This window comes from Erythranthe guttata, chromosome 6 (genome assembly GCF_056151865.1).
Source record: "Erythranthe guttata isolate IM_541 chromosome 6, IM_541, whole genome shotgun sequence".
Taxonomy (NCBI): Eukaryota; Viridiplantae; Streptophyta; class Magnoliopsida; order Lamiales; family Phrymaceae; genus Erythranthe; species Erythranthe guttata.
In genome coordinates this window covers 3,270,497-3,288,627 of record NC_142538.1, presented here as the reverse complement: position 1 = coordinate 3,288,627, position 18,131 = coordinate 3,270,497, and the positions used below count along the sequence as shown (strand labels likewise).

At 35.4% G+C, this 18,131-nt stretch overlaps 4 protein-coding genes across 4 annotated transcripts; 1 reads left to right on the top strand and 3 right to left on the bottom strand.

The window, feature by feature from the left end:
• LOC105977902 (proline transporter 2) lies at positions 1-3,017 on the top strand. The gene is made up of 8 exons (XM_088819466.1): positions 1-184; positions 304-519; positions 1,115-1,339; positions 1,443-1,537; positions 1,634-1,823; positions 1,939-2,063; positions 2,162-2,377; positions 2,477-3,017. Exons 2-8 carry the CDS (start codon positions 399-401, stop codon positions 2,852-2,854), a joined length of 1,350 nt encoding a protein of 449 aa, XP_088675592.1. The 5' UTR covers positions 1-184; positions 304-398; the 3' UTR covers positions 2,855-3,017.
• Positions 3,018-3,119: 102 nt separating this feature from the next.
• On the bottom strand, positions 3,120-5,053 carry LOC105977727 (7-deoxyloganetin glucosyltransferase). Its single transcript, XM_013003088.2, has 2 exons — positions 4,457-5,053; positions 3,120-4,199 (listed from the first exon to the last, which is right to left on the bottom strand). The coding sequence occupies exons 1-2, from the start codon at positions 4,977-4,979 to the stop codon at positions 3,271-3,273; spliced, it is 1,452 nt and encodes a 483-aa protein (XP_012858542.1). The 5' UTR covers positions 4,980-5,053; the 3' UTR covers positions 3,120-3,270.
• A 2,725-nt stretch (positions 5,054-7,778) lies between these two features.
• Positions 7,779-8,308, bottom strand: LOC105977361 (subtilisin-like protease SBT4.4). Its single transcript, XM_088818842.1, has 3 exons — positions 8,301-8,308; positions 8,026-8,199; positions 7,779-7,914 (listed from the first exon to the last, which is right to left on the bottom strand). Exons 1-3 carry the CDS (start codon positions 8,306-8,308, stop codon positions 7,779-7,781), a joined length of 318 nt encoding a protein of 105 aa, XP_088674968.1.
• A 7,538-nt stretch (positions 8,309-15,846) lies between these two features.
• On the bottom strand, positions 15,847-17,792 carry LOC105977729 (7-deoxyloganetin glucosyltransferase). The gene is made up of 2 exons (XM_013003090.2): positions 17,201-17,792; positions 15,847-16,927 (listed from the first exon to the last, which is right to left on the bottom strand). Exons 1-2 carry the CDS (start codon positions 17,724-17,726, stop codon positions 15,999-16,001), a joined length of 1,455 nt encoding a protein of 484 aa, XP_012858544.2. The 5' UTR covers positions 17,727-17,792; the 3' UTR covers positions 15,847-15,998.
• Positions 17,793-18,131: the final 339 nt, after the last annotated feature.

Here is an 18,131-nt window from a genome sequence, read left to right as displayed (position 1 = left end):
AATAAATCAACCAACCAAATAAAAAAACAAATAACAAAAAATCCAGAAGTTGCGCTTCGTCGTTGAAATAGTACCGCCTCAGTGATTAACGATATTTATCGAAGATCGTGCCAAATCACTGTTGCCCCCCACCCCCAACATTCGGCCCCCCAGCAACCCCCCTCCTCCCTGTAAAACACTCTCGGTACGCATTCACTGTGTTTTTTTATTTTCTTTTCTTGCCATAATAATACATATATTTTTTTTTTGGAATTTAATGATGGGTTTTAATTCTTGATTTTGTTTATTAAAAAAAAAATACAGAGAGAGAGTAAAGAAAAGGGCTGGCTTCTGAGGAGGAGGAAGAAAGATCTGTGCTTTTGGGAGGAGGTGAACCGGAAGTGAAGGCGGTGGAAGAAATGGGTGTCCAACAACCGAACGACGCCGTTTTGGGCTCTGGCTCTGGTTCTGGTGGTAGGGTATATTCCGATGACCATATGATCGTCGAAATTCCAGAAACTGCCCATCTTATTAGTCAAGGTTTTTAATTTCATTTTTCTTTTATCAATTTCATATTCTATTTTTGGGGCTTGTCCTTTTGTTTTGATTGGCTTTGTGTGTGTGTGTGTGTTTATGTTGGTTGGATTTGGTAAATTTCACCATTCTATTCTTGATTTCTTTTTTCTTTTCTTTTGATTTATTTTTGTAGAATTTTCCGTGATTGGTTGAATGTTTGTTGAATTGTTGTATTTTATGGTCAACGAATTGATTTTTATGCTAAAATACTATAGCAATTACTCCTTGTTTAATTTTTTTCAGCCCGTTTTTTTTCATCGTATGATGTTTTCGTTCCAAATCGGAATACAAATGGGAATTTTAGGAATTCTTTGTTCCAAAACCATGAATTTCCATACCGAATTCCTGGAGCTTTTCGGGTTCGAGATTCTGTTCTGTATCCGACAATTTTACGCATCACAATCACAATATTCTTTTGGGGAAGCCACAATTTTTAAATTAAATTCAGTGTCGGGTGTAATCGAAAAAAATGTCATATACGAAAGTTTGATAAACCGTCAATTATTATATTATCATTTCAAGTATTTTGAGCTTAATCTCACCTCCCATGTAAATACAGATTCATGGATACAAGTGGCGTTTGTTCTTACAACCGGGATAAACAGTGCCTATGTTCTTGGATATTCTGGCGCAATCATGGTTCCATTAGGTTGGATCGGTGGTGTGGTTGGACTAATTCTAGCAACAGCACTCTCTTTGTACGCAAACGTCTTAGTTGCCAAACTTCACGAACACGGAGGGAGGAGGCATATCAGATATCGAGACCTTGCTGGATTTATATACGGTAATATAAATAAAATAAAAAAAAAAAGCAATCTTGAAATAAGTTAAAAACCCATTAATCGTTATAAAAATATAGTTTCGTTAGATGACGATTTGTGATGTAGGTAAAAAAACATATTTCCTCACGTGGGGTCTGCAGTACATGAATCTATTCATGATCAATGTTGGGTACGTCATTTTAGCTGGCAGTGCTCTTAAGGTAACGTATTTTTGTCCTAACGAGAATCTTTACGGCTTTTTTTAAGCTGATGAAGTTTTTGATGATTTTTTTTTTCCGATTATTATATGTGTGCAGGCTATGTATGTTCTTTTCCCTTACGACAGTGTATTGAAGCTTCCGCATTTCATTGCATTCGCTGGGCTTGCAAACATTGTTTTCGCTATATGCGTACCCCATTTGTCTGCTCTGCGTGTTTGGCTTATAGTTTCAACAGTGATTAGTCTCGTCTACATTGCCATAGCTTTTGCTCTGTCCCTTAAAGATGGTAACTTTTACTACAATGTGTCGAATCTTGATTGTATTGAAGATGTTGTTTGGACTTCAAGTGGTTCGGGTTTTTTTATTTTTTTATTTTACCGTATGATTTTGTGTTTTCGCAGGCATTGAAGCTCCTCCAAGAGATTACGATATTCCCGGAACAACAATCAGTAGGGTTTTTACAACCATCGGTGCATCAGCGAATCTGTTTTTCGCCTTCAACACTGGAATGCTCCCGGAAATACAGGTGTGCGATACAAATCTCGGATATTCGACCTAAAAAAAATATTAAAAAAAATTAGCTTGTGCTAAACTCACAGGCCGTTCATTCATCTTTGGTGACAGGCAACAGTGAAAGAGCCAGTTGTCGGAAACATGATGAAAGCTCTGTACTCTCAGTTCACACTCGGAGTTCTCCCATTATACGCAGTCACCTTTACTGGATACTGGGCTTACGGATCCGAATCATCGGCCTATTTGCTGAACAACGTAAACGGCCCAATTTGGCTCAAGGCTGTCGCTAATATTTGTGCTTTCTTGCAGACAATTGTTGCCGTGCATGTAAGTATCAACTACATTTTTTTTTTATATATACTTTCTATTTATTATTAATCTCATTTTACGCTCGTTCGTTTTTTGTTTTTTTTTTGGGGGGGGCAGATATTTGCGAGTCCGATGTACGAGTGTTTGGACACAAAGTACGGAGTGAAAGGAAGTGCGCTGGCTGTAAGGAACATAGCTTTCAGAGTTGTGGTGAGAGGGGGTTATTTAGGGCTGACGACGTTTGTTTCGGCTTTGCTGCCGTTTTTGGGGGATTTTATGAGCTTAACGGGGGCGATTAGCACTTTCCCCTTGACGTTTATTCTTGCTAATCATATGTACTTAATGGCTAAGAAGGTGAAGCTTAGTTCACTGCAGAAGAATTGGCATTGGTTGAATGTCTGGTTTTTCGGGTTTCTTTCTCTTGCTGCTGCTGTTGCTGCTATTAGGCTTATTGCTGTAGATTCCAGCTATTACCATGTTTTTGCCGATTTGTAGTTTTTTATTATTAATATTTATTCGAGGGTAGTAGTAGTCCTTTAAAATTGTTTTTATTTTTTATTTTTTTCAAATTATAAAGGTATAAATTAAATGAATTGTTACTTTTGTTTTTTGTAGAAAAATTCTTCCTTGTTTAATTGCAGTCTCTGTTTTTCCAGAATTTCGGCTATTTTCCATTTGTGTTTCGTATTTCTTAAAGAAGGTTCAGCATCTTCGAAAGCCAACTCCGAAATAAAACAAGTTATCAGATGTTTAATAGTAATTCAAAGAAAACAATATCATTTATTTTTAATCAAATAATACATTAATGTAATAGAAAACAAAACAAAAAAAAAATTCACAACAAACCCTCAAACCCTAATAATTGAAATCAAAATCACATGCATGTGTGTGTGTGTGTGTGTGTGTCAATCTCATGCTTTTGGCAAAAGCACTTGATCAATAAGATTCTTCAGATTCCGATAAGACGAACCCTCCGCAGAATCTCGAGCAAGATTCTTCCACTCAACAGCCTTGTTCCGCATCTGCCGTCCCTCTTCTCCGACCATCAACTTCGTCACAAGGGTTTCGACACCATTCCTCTTCACATCACTATCAATCTCCATTCCCACTCCCCATTTAGTACAACAATACCAGCAATTCGTCTGTTGCTCCGCAAAAAACGGCCAACAAATCATCGGCACGCCACTGCATATACTTTCGAGAGTCGAATTCCACCCACTGTGAGTTAAGAATCCTCCCACAGAAGAATGGCTAAGCACCTTCTCTTGTGGGCACCAATTTGCCAGCATACCTCGTTCTTTAGTTGCGTCGAGAAATCCATCCGGAAGAACAGCCTTTTCGCCTGAAACAAGATTAGGTCTTATGATCCATAAAAATGGCTGCTTGCTATTGGCTAGCCCCCATGCAAACTCATTCAGCTGATCTGGCGTCATCACGGTTATGCTTCCGAAGTTTACGTACACGACCGAGTTGGGCTCTTTCGTGTCGAGCCATTCGAGACATTCTTGATCCTCTTTCCAAAGGTTTGATCCTAGCTCTTTCAAACCCTCGTCTTTGATGTGGTACTTTTCAATCAGATTTAAGGGGCCGATGGGGTAAATCGGGGGCAGGAACGAGGAGAGTGCATCGATGGTGTCTCGTTCGAGTTCTTCGAATGTGTTGAGTACAATAGCGGAAACTCTCTTGGCTCTTTTCGTCTCTGCGAAGATAAATTGTATCATGAAATCGTCTTCGTTTGTTGTTCTTACGAAACTCGGCATGTCTTTCATTCTTATGCCTTCCATGCTTGGTATTCCTTCTATCACAGTTTCCAAATATCCATTTGTGAAGCAACTTGTATCTGTTAATCAACAACAATGAAAATGGAAATATAAATTATTAGCTTAATAACCCTAACGATTCATCATGTTACGTTGTTTTTGCATGACAAGAATACGTACAGTAGAACCTCGATAAATTAATAATCTCGTTTAAATAATAATTTCTTACGGTCCGGTCTCGGTAAAAACGTACTATATTATTAATAACTCGATAATTTAATATTTCGCTAAATTAATAAAATTTTATTGGTGCTGTATTAATTTATAGAGATTTAACCTGCAAGTGGAGCATATCCCTTTTGAAAAACATATTCGTACTGCGTGTAAGCATAGAAGCCGCACGCGCTGGTAGTCCAGAATAGAATTTCCGGGATGCCGAGTTCTTCGGCAGCGTCGGCGGTGAAGCTCATCACCCCATCGGAAACTATGCATGATACAGGTGGCACTTCGGAAGAAGCGGTGTCGTTGAGCTTAGCAAGGAGGTCTCTGAACGGAGCTAGGCACGTGTTGGTGGTGGACTCACACAGTGACGGAATGTCCTGCGTGGCGTCGGCGTCGTCTTCTGACGGCGGCGGAAGGCCGTCGGGGATGGTCTCGAAGCGGAACGACGGCAGCCCGGTCAGAGAGTCGGGGCCCCTGGATTTGAGGAGGCGGTGATGGTTGTATTCTGTGTTGACGAAGGTGATGTGGAAGCCATTGTTATGGAGGAGCTTGGCGAGTTTGAGCATGGGGTTTATATGGCCCTGTGCCGGAAACGGAATGCAGACGGCGTGGGGTTTCACTTTTCCGGCGGAAGCCATTGATGATGATATATTGATCTGGTGGTTAATATGTATGGATTGATAATGGTGATGATGATGAAGTATCAGCGTTCTAATCTTCCGTTTATATAGGTGTCAGAAATTATTAAAATATTATGGAATCTGTCACCTAACTTTATTTGCAAACATTTGGGAAGTCAAAAAACATCCATAACTCTAATTTGACCTGTCATCTACATTTTTTTCTAATTTGTTACAGTTTAATTTACCCTTTTAATTTAGCAATCGCTGTTAATAAGCTTAGTCCTATTTAATTTTTTTTAATATATACTAGAAACTCCATAAATTAATAATTTTACTTAAATAATAATTTCATTCGGCCCTCGATCCAGTAAAAACATAGCAAACTATTAGTTCGAAAATTTAATATTTCATAAAATTAATAAAATTTTATTAGTTTCGATTGTATTAATTTATATATATTTAACTGAATAATTATTTCAGTTATGATTGAATAGTTAAGGGTTAAAGAAAAAGTCCAGATTTTTTTTTTATTTCTAAAATTGTTAAAAAAGACAAAAAAATAATGGGTGGGAGATTTCGAATTGGGTCAAAGAGGGCGCTCATATACGGCAGTTTGTGTTGTTATGTTATGTCATGTTTACGCACTTATTGCCGTAACGAATCCATATTTGGGCCTACCTATTTGAACGTGTTGGAATTGAATTGGGCCTCTTATGCATGGCCTACATATCATGCATTCACAAATTTGACCAAATAATTCTTTATATTTGCCTTTTTCATTTCTATAATTATTAGGTTACATTTGTGTGGAAGGATTGTAACCTAAAGCGTATGTATTTGCGTGTGTGGTTGCATATGTGTGTGATTATGTGTCTGTGCTTGTACGTGGCTGCGAGGCTGAGCTTTGATTATGGCCGTTGGGGAGCAGGAATGAAACATATTCGACGGAGTTTAACGTGGTTGGACGGAATGCATTTCCAGTTAGTTAGACGAGATTGAAAAACAAATCACGTTTAGCAAATTGTAAACATCCGACTACCCTAATCTAAAAGGATATTAGTGTCCATAAGTGTTTAGCAAATTGTCCCATAAATTAAACTAGATTGTGATCCCCACATTAGCACTAATTAATCATGAATGATTTGAGGGGCGTGACATCTTTATTTTAGAATTTATGTATAATATATAAAAGTAAATGCCGAGGTGACATTCTATACATTTCATACATGTAATTATTTATTTTATTTAATATCACTCTATTAATCATCCAATATTAATTTCTAAAATATTCATCACATTTCCATAATTAATAACAATTTAAACACATTCCTCACATCGGATGTCATAACAAGGAAACAAATATTAGGAGATTGTGTCAATATAACGAACAAGATTACAACACTAAAAAAATTGTTTACATATATGAGACTAATGATCTATGTTTGTACTATTTTCTATGATTTTACTCATTGAAATTTGATGAGATCTATGAGTCATTTTTGTGTGTGTGTGTCTATTTGGGTAATAAAATCAGTATTCTAAAAATCGGCCGAGGCGGCCGATTAATCGGTCTCCGAGGCGGAGGCGGTCCAAAACCTTTACGATTTTAGTGTAAAGGTTTGAAAAATCGGTTTTTTGCCTGTGAGGCGGTTTTAGGCGGTCTGAGTCGGTCCGAGGCGGTCTGAGGCGGTCAAACCTTTAAGGCGGGTCAAACTCGGTGGCAAAAATCGGTCAAAAATCGGTTAAAAATCGGTTTTTTTTTTTTTTTTTTTTTTTTTTTTTTTTTCTTTTTATAATTCAAAATAAAAGTTGGATTTTAATAAAAGAAAATATGAGTTTATGCCTTATTTTGTTTATGCTAATTGTTATTGTTAAAGAACTAATGATGTATGCTACGAATGTTCAAGAATAAATGTAAATTCGAAAAAAATGTTTTTTTATTTAAATTTTATAAGGATATATATGTATTATGATCTTATGATTATTAAACTTTTATTATGTTATTAGGATATATACATGATGGAGATATAACTATGTTTAAATATCTTTTTATATATGTTTGGAGTATTTATAAATAATATTTAGAAATATATTATATTAAATTTTAAAAACTGATTTATTTCCGATTTATCACCGATTAATCACCGCGCACCGATTAATCGTGAGTCGGTGCCTGACCGACTCGGACCCGATTACCGATTTTTACAACCTTGAATAAAATACATACATAATCACGTAACAGAAAAATATGAATAAAATTATACACAACCACATAATCACGTAATATGCACGTGATTTGCACTTTATTTGCACATGTGTGTGTGTGTGTGGGTGGGGGGAAGAGATGCGGGTTCTCAAAGATTTCTTTGCTCTTTTGAAAAAATAATGATCTGTAGGACTGACATGAATTTGGCAATTGAAATTCCACGAAAATTGGTAAAAGTTGGAATGTATTCTCCAATTTCTTTCGATTCTGATTTTGGAACAACGTTTTCTACTCTGATTTCCAATATTTCGATTAAATATTGTTTTTTATTTATTTTTTTAGGATTGAAATTGAAATAATGGGGTTGAATGATTTAATGTACGCCGCTGTGCCGGAAGCATGGGAACAGGACATCGATGTCCCTGATATGATATTGTATGGAATTATCCTTTGTCTTCAGGAGATCCGTAACAGTGGCAGCCATGAACCATGCAACAAGAATACTTACCCCCGGTGCAGTAAGATCAGGCTGAAAAAAAGACTGAGAATACAGTTAATCAAGTTTCCAATCGAGAAGTGATCGGATTATAACAAATTGAAACCCTGAGTTACAAATTCGCCTTGAGGATTTCTCTTGTTATGGCATTTGGCCCCCTCGACGAGAAGCTGAGAACTAATGGAGCCGAATAGTCTTTCACTTCAAAACTCTTGAAAATCCTTGCTGTTGGGGTACTTGTTGGGGTACTGCGTGATTAATATAACATAATTAACAACTGAAGGAAATCCTAAGTTTTTGTTTATTTATTAGAGGCAAGTGAAATAACCTTGTGTTGATATATTCATAGACTCGGGCACCGTGATCTGGTCCCAATGTAGAGGCCGGAAGGGGAGGAAATATCATTGCCTACGCCCTGCATTATCGTGCCGGTTTCACCAGCAGGAGCTGCTCCCTCAGCATCAGTCCCCCAATCGCAGAAGACAATGGCACCCTTCACTAATTCCGGGTCCAATGAGCCCAGTTCACAATACCTGCATTTTTATTGTTATTTATCAGTATTTCTGTTTTAAAAGGACAAAAGTATACATAAGAACTCGAAAACAATTAATTTTTTTTGTTTTTACCTTGATACAGAGCCATCAAAGCCGTCTGCAGTATTTGGCACGTTTCCTCCGTAGACTAGAGGGTAACCGTCATTTTTCAGTTCAAATGTGTTTATTGCTACTCCCTGGATAAAGTTGCAGATATTAATTAGTAGACATTTATCACAAAAAATTAGAAATCTTCAACAAATTAAATAATGTAATATTTTAAACATCACCTATAAATCCTGTTGTTGCCCAACTGCACATTGGCCAGGAATGTCCCGTCTATCGTATTTGCTGCAACGGACAATGACCAAGGAGATGTATTGACGATGGATTCGGGCCAAATGCCCGTATAGAGCATTCCAATAATGAGGTCGCTTTCAGTTGTTGTTCGAGGGACATTCATGGGGAAGCCCATGAAGTCCCACGATCTAGTTGTGTGAAGTTTCTTTTTGGTGCTTGGGAATACTGAAATCACGCCATCGAGACCTGAATAATCAATTATAGAACATCTATAAGTCGGTACAAAAATAAATTAAATAAATAAATAAATACAACGAAACTGTACAATGTTGGATCACTTACTAGCAATCTCGTTTTTCTCTTCCTGAGACAGCTTCGCAACGAAGCCATTGAAGCTTCTCTTTAAGCTGTGCAGCCAAGAATCTTTCCCCCTTTGACTGATCACGGAAATAAATAAATCAAAAGTTAATATGATAATATAAATGAAAGGCATGAAAATACAAACCTTCCTAGAGTTTTAGAATAGATAAAAGTAAATGCCGAGGTGACATTCTACACATTAACACTAATTAATCAGGAATGATTTGAGGGGCATGACATCTTTATTTTAGAATTTATGTATAATATATAAAAGTAAATACCGAGGTGACATTCTACACATTTCATATATGTAATTATTTATTTTATTTAATACCACTCTATTAATCATCCAATATTAATTTCTAAAATATTCATCACATTTCCATAACTAATAACAATTTAAACACATTCCTCACATCGAATGTCATAACAAGGAAACAAATATTAGGAGATTGTGTCGATATAACGAACAAGATTACAACAATAAAAAAATTGTTTACATGTATGAAACTAATGATCTATGTTTGTACTATTTTCTATGATTTACTCATTGAAATTTGATGAGATCTATTGAGTCATTTTTGTGTGTGTGTGTGTGTCTATTCGGGTAATAAAATACATACATAATCACGTAACAAAAAAATATGAATAAAGTTATACACAACCACATAATCACGTAATATGCACGTGATTTGCACTTCATTTGCACATGTGTGTGTGTGTGTGTGGGAGGGGGGAAGAGATGTGTTAGGGTTCCCAAAGATTTCCTTGCTCTTTAGAAAAAATAATGATAATGTAGGACTGACATGAATTTGGCAATTGAAATTCCACGGAAATGGGTAAAAGTTGGAATGTATTCTCCAATTCCGTCGATTATGATTTCGGAACAACGTTTTCTATTCTGATTTCCAATATTTCGATTATATATTTTTTTTTATTTTTTTTAGGATTGAAATTGAAATAATATAAAAGAATATTTGAAATACCTGATTTTTTATCCGATTTAATTTCCTAAAATCTTGATTTTTTTCTAAAAAATAGGCCAACAAATAGTACTAACAAAATATAAATCTATTATTAATTACGATATTCAATATAAATCTCCTGTATTGAAAAATATAAAGTATTGAATTAATTCAATATATAAACAAATGCATGACTTAATACAAACTCACTTATGTTACTAAAATCGATAGTGTAAAAAATACGAATGAAAAATAAAATAAGATGTTTATTTAAAAAAAATAGATTATAACCCATTTCAATTAATTTAAATCGATTAACCTCAATTATTGACAATAACTTATTAAAATTATTGATTATTTTATCATCAAAATAGTAAAATATAATTTGAAAAAATCGTAAGAATAAATCTTTTAATCGTAGGATTTGAATCGGTTAAGCTCAAGTTCTTTCAATCCGTAAGCTGTATTCAAGGATTTAAATTGATTAAGCTCAATTGTTGACAATGACGTATTAATCAAATTAACTATTTATGATTTCAGTAGTATTTTATTATAAAAAAAAATAAAAAAAAATCTAATTTGTAAAATTCATAAGACTCAAACCATAGATAATTTTAACTCAAATTGTAAAAAATAATAAAATTTAATATTATTTTTTTGTAATTTCGAATTTAAAATTAGGCTCAAGTGCTTTTAAGTTTCAATTTACTTTTTTTTTTTAATTTACCATTAACAAAAAAAAAATAAAAAAAAATCCAGTTCGGACCCGAACCCGACCCGGAATCGGGAGGACCCGAGTGGACCCGACCGGAGCCCGTCTCACCATGGGTCGGTTTCGGGTCCCCATAATGATGGACCCAGTCCCAACGGGTCGGATTCGAACCCCGATCCGACATGTGGTCGTGTCTAGGTATAAGTATTGGTATCGGTAACGGTAACGGTATAGCTAGCGGTATCGGTATCGGCATCGGTACCGTTATTCATATCGCCTTTAGCGTATCGCGTTTTCTTAATTGTAATAATTAATTTTTTTTTATATGTTACAACTCTAGATCATAAGATTCATTTCGTTTTACTTGAATTCCATTTGTAAAGATAATTAATTACATGTTATTATCTTTCTCATTTTGCAATTGATTCACGTGTGTGTATATATATATATATATATATATATATATATATATATATATATATATATATATATATATATATATATATTCCAAAAATCTATATGTATTAGACGAATTAATAAATGCATTTTACTAGGTTATTGATTAAGCAAATCTTTTCATATCATTTTATTGTAACAATATTGATAGTTATTTCCAAAGAGATTAAATTCTGAGCGGATGAGCCGATATTTAATATAACTCGGATTCCACTAATTTTTTGACATGTGGCACTTTTAAGTCTAACTCTTAATAAATCACGCTATTATAATTAGGGTTATAGGGGTTACGGGTTCTGCTGGGGTTTTCTTTTTTCCTTTTTCTTTTTTTTTTTCAAATTATTAGAATACTAATTATATTTTAATTTAAATTATCCACGTGTCAATCATCCTATGGCATCCGATTTTCTTATTAAAACAGACCATCCGGTCTAAATCTGCACTCATTTCCAAAATACATGGGATTCTCACAATCTCATTGTCCGTTTCCAAATATTTAGTGTGAAGAAGATTACAACTATCAAACAATTGTGTGTGTATGAGACAAATAGTTGGTTTATGGTCAAGCAAACAAAGCAAAATGGCAGAAATTCCCATTTGCAGACACTCTCAATGCGCTAGTCGTGAATGTTGTGGTCGAGGCTACAATACTATATGGCCGAATCTAGTTGGTATGAATGCCGAACAGGCTAAAGCTATTATCCTAAGAGATAATCCCCTTGTAAATGATGTTCGTCGCATCCCCATAGGCCATGATGTCATTTCGGATTTCTGTTGCAACCGTGTTTGGCTTTTTGTTGATCAAAACAATCACGTTGCCATAGTGCCTAAGGTTGGATAGAATAATAATCAGGCATCGTATAAATATTGAATCAATAACTAAAGCTCGATTGTTCGACTAATAAAACGATGTCCTATTTTGGGTGTTTCTTTTCCCTTTTTTTTTTTTTTTCCTTTTCATTTGCGCTCATTGTTGTCACCACCTAATTTATTTAGGTTTTGAAGAAGAGAGTCTATTGTTGTTTGACCTTAATTTTTCTTAAAGCAACGAACACAAGCTTTGGTTTTTATTTCATTTTAGTGTACATGCATGTCTTTTAATTTTGGTTTTATTTGATTTTATGATTGATTAAAATATATACGAAAACACGTCATGCGTTCGAATGCACTTGACATCAAATTTTTATTAAATCACACTCTTTGAATTAATTTTTTTTTTTTATATTGGGCTAAAAGGGCCCAGTTAAGAACTTGATCTGCTTAATATATATGGATTAATGGTGATTGGTGATGAATGATGAAGTATCAGCAGCGTTCTACTCTTCCATTTATATAGGTCTCAGAAATTATTTAAATATTAGAGAATATGTCACCTAACTTTTGCGAACATTTGGGAAGTCAAAAAACATCCATAACTCTAATTTGACCTGTCATCTACATTTTTCTAATTTGTTACAGTTTAATTTACCCTTTTAATTTAGCAATCGCTGTTAATAAGCTTAGCACTATTTTTTTTAATATATATTAGAAACTCGATAAACTAATAATTTTGCTTAAATAATAATTTTTTTCGGTCCCGATTCGGTGAAAAAACGTAGCAAACTATTAGTTATAATTTAATATTTCAATAAATTAATAGAAGTTTGTTAGTTTCGATTGTATTAATTTATATATATTTAACTGAATAATTAGATATTTAACTGACTAATTATTTCAGTTATGATTGAATAGTTAAAGAGTTAAAGAAAAGTCCAGTTAAAAAGACCAAAAAATAATGGGTGGGAGATTGATTTGAGTCAAATAGGGCGCTCATACGGCAGTTGCGTGTGTGCGGTTGCATATGTGTGTGATTATGTCTGTGTGCTTGGGAGTGGCTACAAGGTAGAGCTTTAATGATGGTAGCGGCGAGAAGTAGGAATTGAGCTTATTTAACGGATTTCAATAATGTGATTGGACGAATTTGACGGAATGCAGTTAATTAGATTGGGATAAGAGACGGGATTGAAGAAGAAATAATTTTTAGCAAATTGCAAATATCCGACTACCCTAATCTGAATGGATATTAGTGCCCATAAGTGTTTAGCAAATTATCCCATAAATTAAACTAGATTGAGATCTCCACATTAGCAATAATTAATTATGAATGATTTGAGGGGCAGGACATCTTTATTTTAGAATTTATGTATAATATATAAAAGTAAATGCCGAGGTGACATTACACATTTCATACATGTGATTATTTATTTTATGTATATCACTCTATTAATCATCCAATATTACTTTCTTACAAATTCATCACATGTTTCCATAATTTATAACAATTTAAACACATTCCTTACATCGGATTTCGTAACAAGGAAAAAAATATTAGGAGATTGTAATCATTTATGATATCAAATTAGATTATATTTTGTAGTAGTATATTCAATTAATCGAAATATTAGAAAACGTCGTAATGCATCGCACGGGTGAAATACTAGTTACTTTACAAACTACTATTTCTAATTCCAGCTGATCAAGACCTCCGTATCGAAAATAAAAAAAATAATGCAATTTTAGGAAACGAATATTCATAATTCGATTTTAATTTTTTATTTATTTTTTAAATTACACATTATTAGATATGCCTACTATGAGTAGGATGTAGCCAGGGGTGGAAATCGGACGGATCGGATCGGATTTGGGTGTTTCGGAAAATTTCCGATTTTTTTCGGAAGTCCAAAACGACTTCCGATTCCGATTCCGATTTTTTCGGAATTCAAAAAGTGATTCCGATTCCGATTTTTTCGGAATTTTCGGAAAATCGGAATTTTTCGGAAATCTTCATTTTCGGAAATTGTTTGGAAATTTTCGGAATTTTTCGGAAATTTTTCGGAATTTTTCGGAAATTTTTCGGAATTTTCCCAAAAAAAAAAAAAAAAGAAAGAAAAAAAAAAAAATGAGGCGCTGCTGGTGGTGGTGGTCGTCGGAGAGCCGAGATGCGCTAGTGGTGGTGGTCGTCGGAGAACGGGGAGGCAGTGGTGGTGGTGGTCGTCGGAGAAGGCGCTGGTGGTGGTGGGGGAGAAAGAAAGGTCGGATTGAGAGAGAGAGTCGGGAAATTAGGGTTTCGAAGTAATTTTAATAAATTTTGAGTTTTTGACTTTTGTATGTTTTAGAAAATAAAAAAATAATAATATGTCCATATATATATATATATATATATAATAATTGGAAAAAAAAAATAGTAATATACTAGTAATTAGTACAGGCGGATAGATATATACATATATTATATATTATATTTATAATTGGAAAAATCGGAATAAATCGGAAATAATCGGAAATAATCGGAATAATTTCGGATCGGAAATCGGAAATTCCGAAATTATGTTATGTATTTCCGATTCCGATCCGATTTTTTTCGGAATTTTCGGAAATCGGAATTTCGGAATTTGGAATTGAAAAAGTCGTTCCAAAATCGGAATATTTCGGATCGGATTCGGCGGAAATCGGAATTTTCGTTCCAATTTCCACCCCTAGATGTAGGCAATCTTGATTTATTTCAAGTACAAGTGGGCATTAGCCAAATAATTATGAGCCCAAACCCAAACATAATAAAGCTTAATCAAAGATTCCTAGCCGAATATATATTGAGAGTTGTGCGGAATTAAATAATGATAATATTGCAGTGAAGAAATATTTAATTTAAACACCATTTGACAGCAGTAATTAGCACTGCAAGACATTTACAATCCTCGTAGTTAATACCCCGTAGGTGGTGGTGGTGGTGGTGGTGGACGCACTAATACGGCGGTGTTAGGCGGTGGGCGTTGTGGGGGCGGCGGTGGAGGTGTATCGGGATCTGGTTTCTCCGGTGGCTGTGGCCTGTCTTGGTGCTTCAGTTCACCGGAGCGTGGCGGCGGCGGCGATGGCTGCTTACCTCTAAGCATTCTGGCGAATCTAGGGTTTTGAGTTGCCGTTGACCGAGCTGGGTGAGTCTGCTCTAAGAAAATGCATCAAGCCATGATCAACATATTTACCAATTTTTATAGTCATATATATAGATGGGGGTGATCTGTATGTATAGCTGTAAAATATTAAGTTTTAAAATTGTCAAATGTGAAATGTGTGCCGTACGCGTTTGCTGCTAACTACCACCACTCTAGCTTCAAGAGTCAAGGCGGTAGTACATAATACATATATATATTATTATATATGGCTTTTAAAATCTATAGATAAACGACGTCGTTTAACGAACTATATAATACTATATTTAATTTCTGGTAAAAAAACACCCCTCAATGACACTGAGTCAACTAGACAAATTAAAAAAAGTAGGCGCAATATGCAATACTATAATTTACAAGTTTAAACTAATTGCATGTGAACGCATTAGTAGCCAGCTGGCGGTATACATGAATTTGAGGCTTTATACCTATTTCTTTTACTTGAAATTAGAGATATATTGATCGATGTGCGGAATTAAATAATACTATATATTACACTGGAGAAGTACTACTTGGAAAGCATTTTAATTTATAACACTGTTGTTACACATGTTTATTTAATTCTATTCTATCAATACCCCAAGAACAACAAACTACCAAGAACAAGTATGCCACTGATGCGGCGGCTTTCATATTTCTCCGATCAAATTAAAGGCCAATTAATTTCTAGAGTTCTGAATGATTTTATATAGTGGAGTAGTGGACACCTTATTATATATTATTGCAGGCTCTGTTTTTCCAGAATTTCGGCTATTTTTCGTTTGTGTTTCGTACTTCTTAAAGAAGGTTCAACATCTTCGAAAACCGACTCCCAAAAAAAAATAAGTTATCAGATGTTTAATAGTAATTCAAACGAAAAAAAATATCATGTATTTTTAATCAAATAATACATTAATGTATAGAAAATAAAAAAACAGAAACAAAAATCACACCAAAACCTCAAAACCCTAATAATTGAAATCAAAATCACATGCATGATATCTGTGTGTGTTTGTGTGTGTGTGTATGTATATATCAATCTCATACTTTTGGCAAAAGAACTTGATCAATAAGATTCTTCAGATTCCGATAAGACGAACCCTCCGCAGAATCCCGAGCAAGATTCTTCCACTCGACAGCCTTGTTCCTCATCTGCCGTCCTTCTTCTCCGACCATCAACTTCCTCACAAGGGTTTCGACACCATTCCTCTTCACATCACTGTCAATCTCCATCCCCACTCCCCATTTAGTACAGCTATACCAGCAATTCGTCTGCTGCTCCGCAAAAAATGGCCAACAAATCATCGGCACGCCACTGCATATACTTTCGAGAGTCGAATTCCACCCACTGTGAGTTAAGAACCCTCCCACAGAAGAATGGCTAAGTACCTTCTCTTGTGGGCACCAGTTAGCCAGCATACCTCTTTCCTTTGTCTCTTCAAGAAATCCACGTGGCAGAACAACCTTTTCACCTGATACAAGATTAGGTCTTATCACCCATAAAAATGGCTGCTTGCTATTGGCTAGCCCCCATGCAAACTCATTTAGCTGATCTGGCGTCATTACGGTTATGCTTCCGAAGTTTACGTACACGACCGAGTTGGGCTCTCTCATGTCGAGCCATTCGAGACATTCTTGATCCTCTTTCCACAGGTTCGATCCTAGCTCTTTCAAACCCACGTCTTCGATGACAAGATTTTCGATCAGATTTAAGGGGCCGATGGGGTAAATCGGGGGCAGGAACGAGGAGAGTGCATCGATGGTGTCTCGTTCGAGTTCTTCGAATGTGTTGAGTACAATAGCGGAAACTCTCTTGGCTCTTTTCGTCTCTGCGAAGATAAATTGTATCATGAAATCGTCTTCGTTTGTGGTTCTTACGAAACTCGGCATGTCTTTCATTCTTATGCCTTCCATGCTTGGTATTCCTTCTATCACAGTTTCCAAATATCCATTTGTGAAGCAACTTGTATCTGTTAATCAACAACAATGAAAATGGAAATATAAATTATTAGCTTAATAACCCTAACGATTCATCATGTTACGTTGTTTTTGCATTACAAGAATACGTACAGTAGAATCTCGATAAATTAATAACCTCGTTTAAATAATAATTTCTTACCGTTCGGACTTATAAAAACGTACTAAAATATAATTCGGTAATTTAATATTTCGCTAAATTAATAAAATTTTGTTGGTGCTGGGTGTATTAATTTATAGAGGTTTAACTGTATGTATAAGTATACCTGCAAGTGGAGCATATCCCTTTTGAAAAACATATTCGTACTGCGTGTAAGCATAGAAGCCGCACGCGCTGGTAGTCCAGAAGAGAACTTCCGGGATGCCGAGTTCTTCAGCAGCGTCGGCGGTGAAGCTCATTACCCCGTCGGAAACCACGCATGACACTGGCGGCACTTCAGACGAAGCGGCGTCGTTGAGCTTAGCAAGGAGGTCTCTGAACGGAGCTAGGCACGTGTTGGTGGTGGACTCACACAATGACGGAATGTCCTGTGTGGCGTCGGCGTCGTCTTCCGACGGCGGCGGAAGGCCGTCGGGGATGGTCTCGAACCGGAACGAAGGCAGTCCGGTCAGAGAATCGGGGCCCCTGGATTTGAGGAGGCGGTGGTGGTTGTATTCTGTGTTGACGAAGGTGATGTGGAAGCCGTTGTTATGGAGGAGCTTGGCGAGTTTGAGCATGGGGTTTATATGGCCCTGTGCCGGAAACGGAATGCAGACGGCGTGGGGTTTCAGTGTTCCGACGGAAGCCGCCATTGATGATGATATATTGATCTGGTTAATATATAATATGGATTAAAAATGTTGATGAATGATGAAGTATCAGCGTTCTATTCTTCCATTTATATAGGTCTCAGAAATTATTTAATATTAGGGAATCATTTGCAAACATTTGGGAAGTCAAAAAACATCCATAACTCTAATTTGACCTGTCATCTACATTTTTCTAATTTGTTACAGTTTAATTTGCCCTATTAATTTAGCAATCGCTTTTAATAAGCTTAGCACTATTTAATTTTTTTTTAATATATATTAGAAACTCGATAAATCAATAATTTTGTTGAAATAATAAACTTTTTCGATCCCGATTCAGTAAAAACATAGTAAATTATTAGTTTGATAATTTAATATTTCACTAAATTAATAGGATTTTGTTAGATT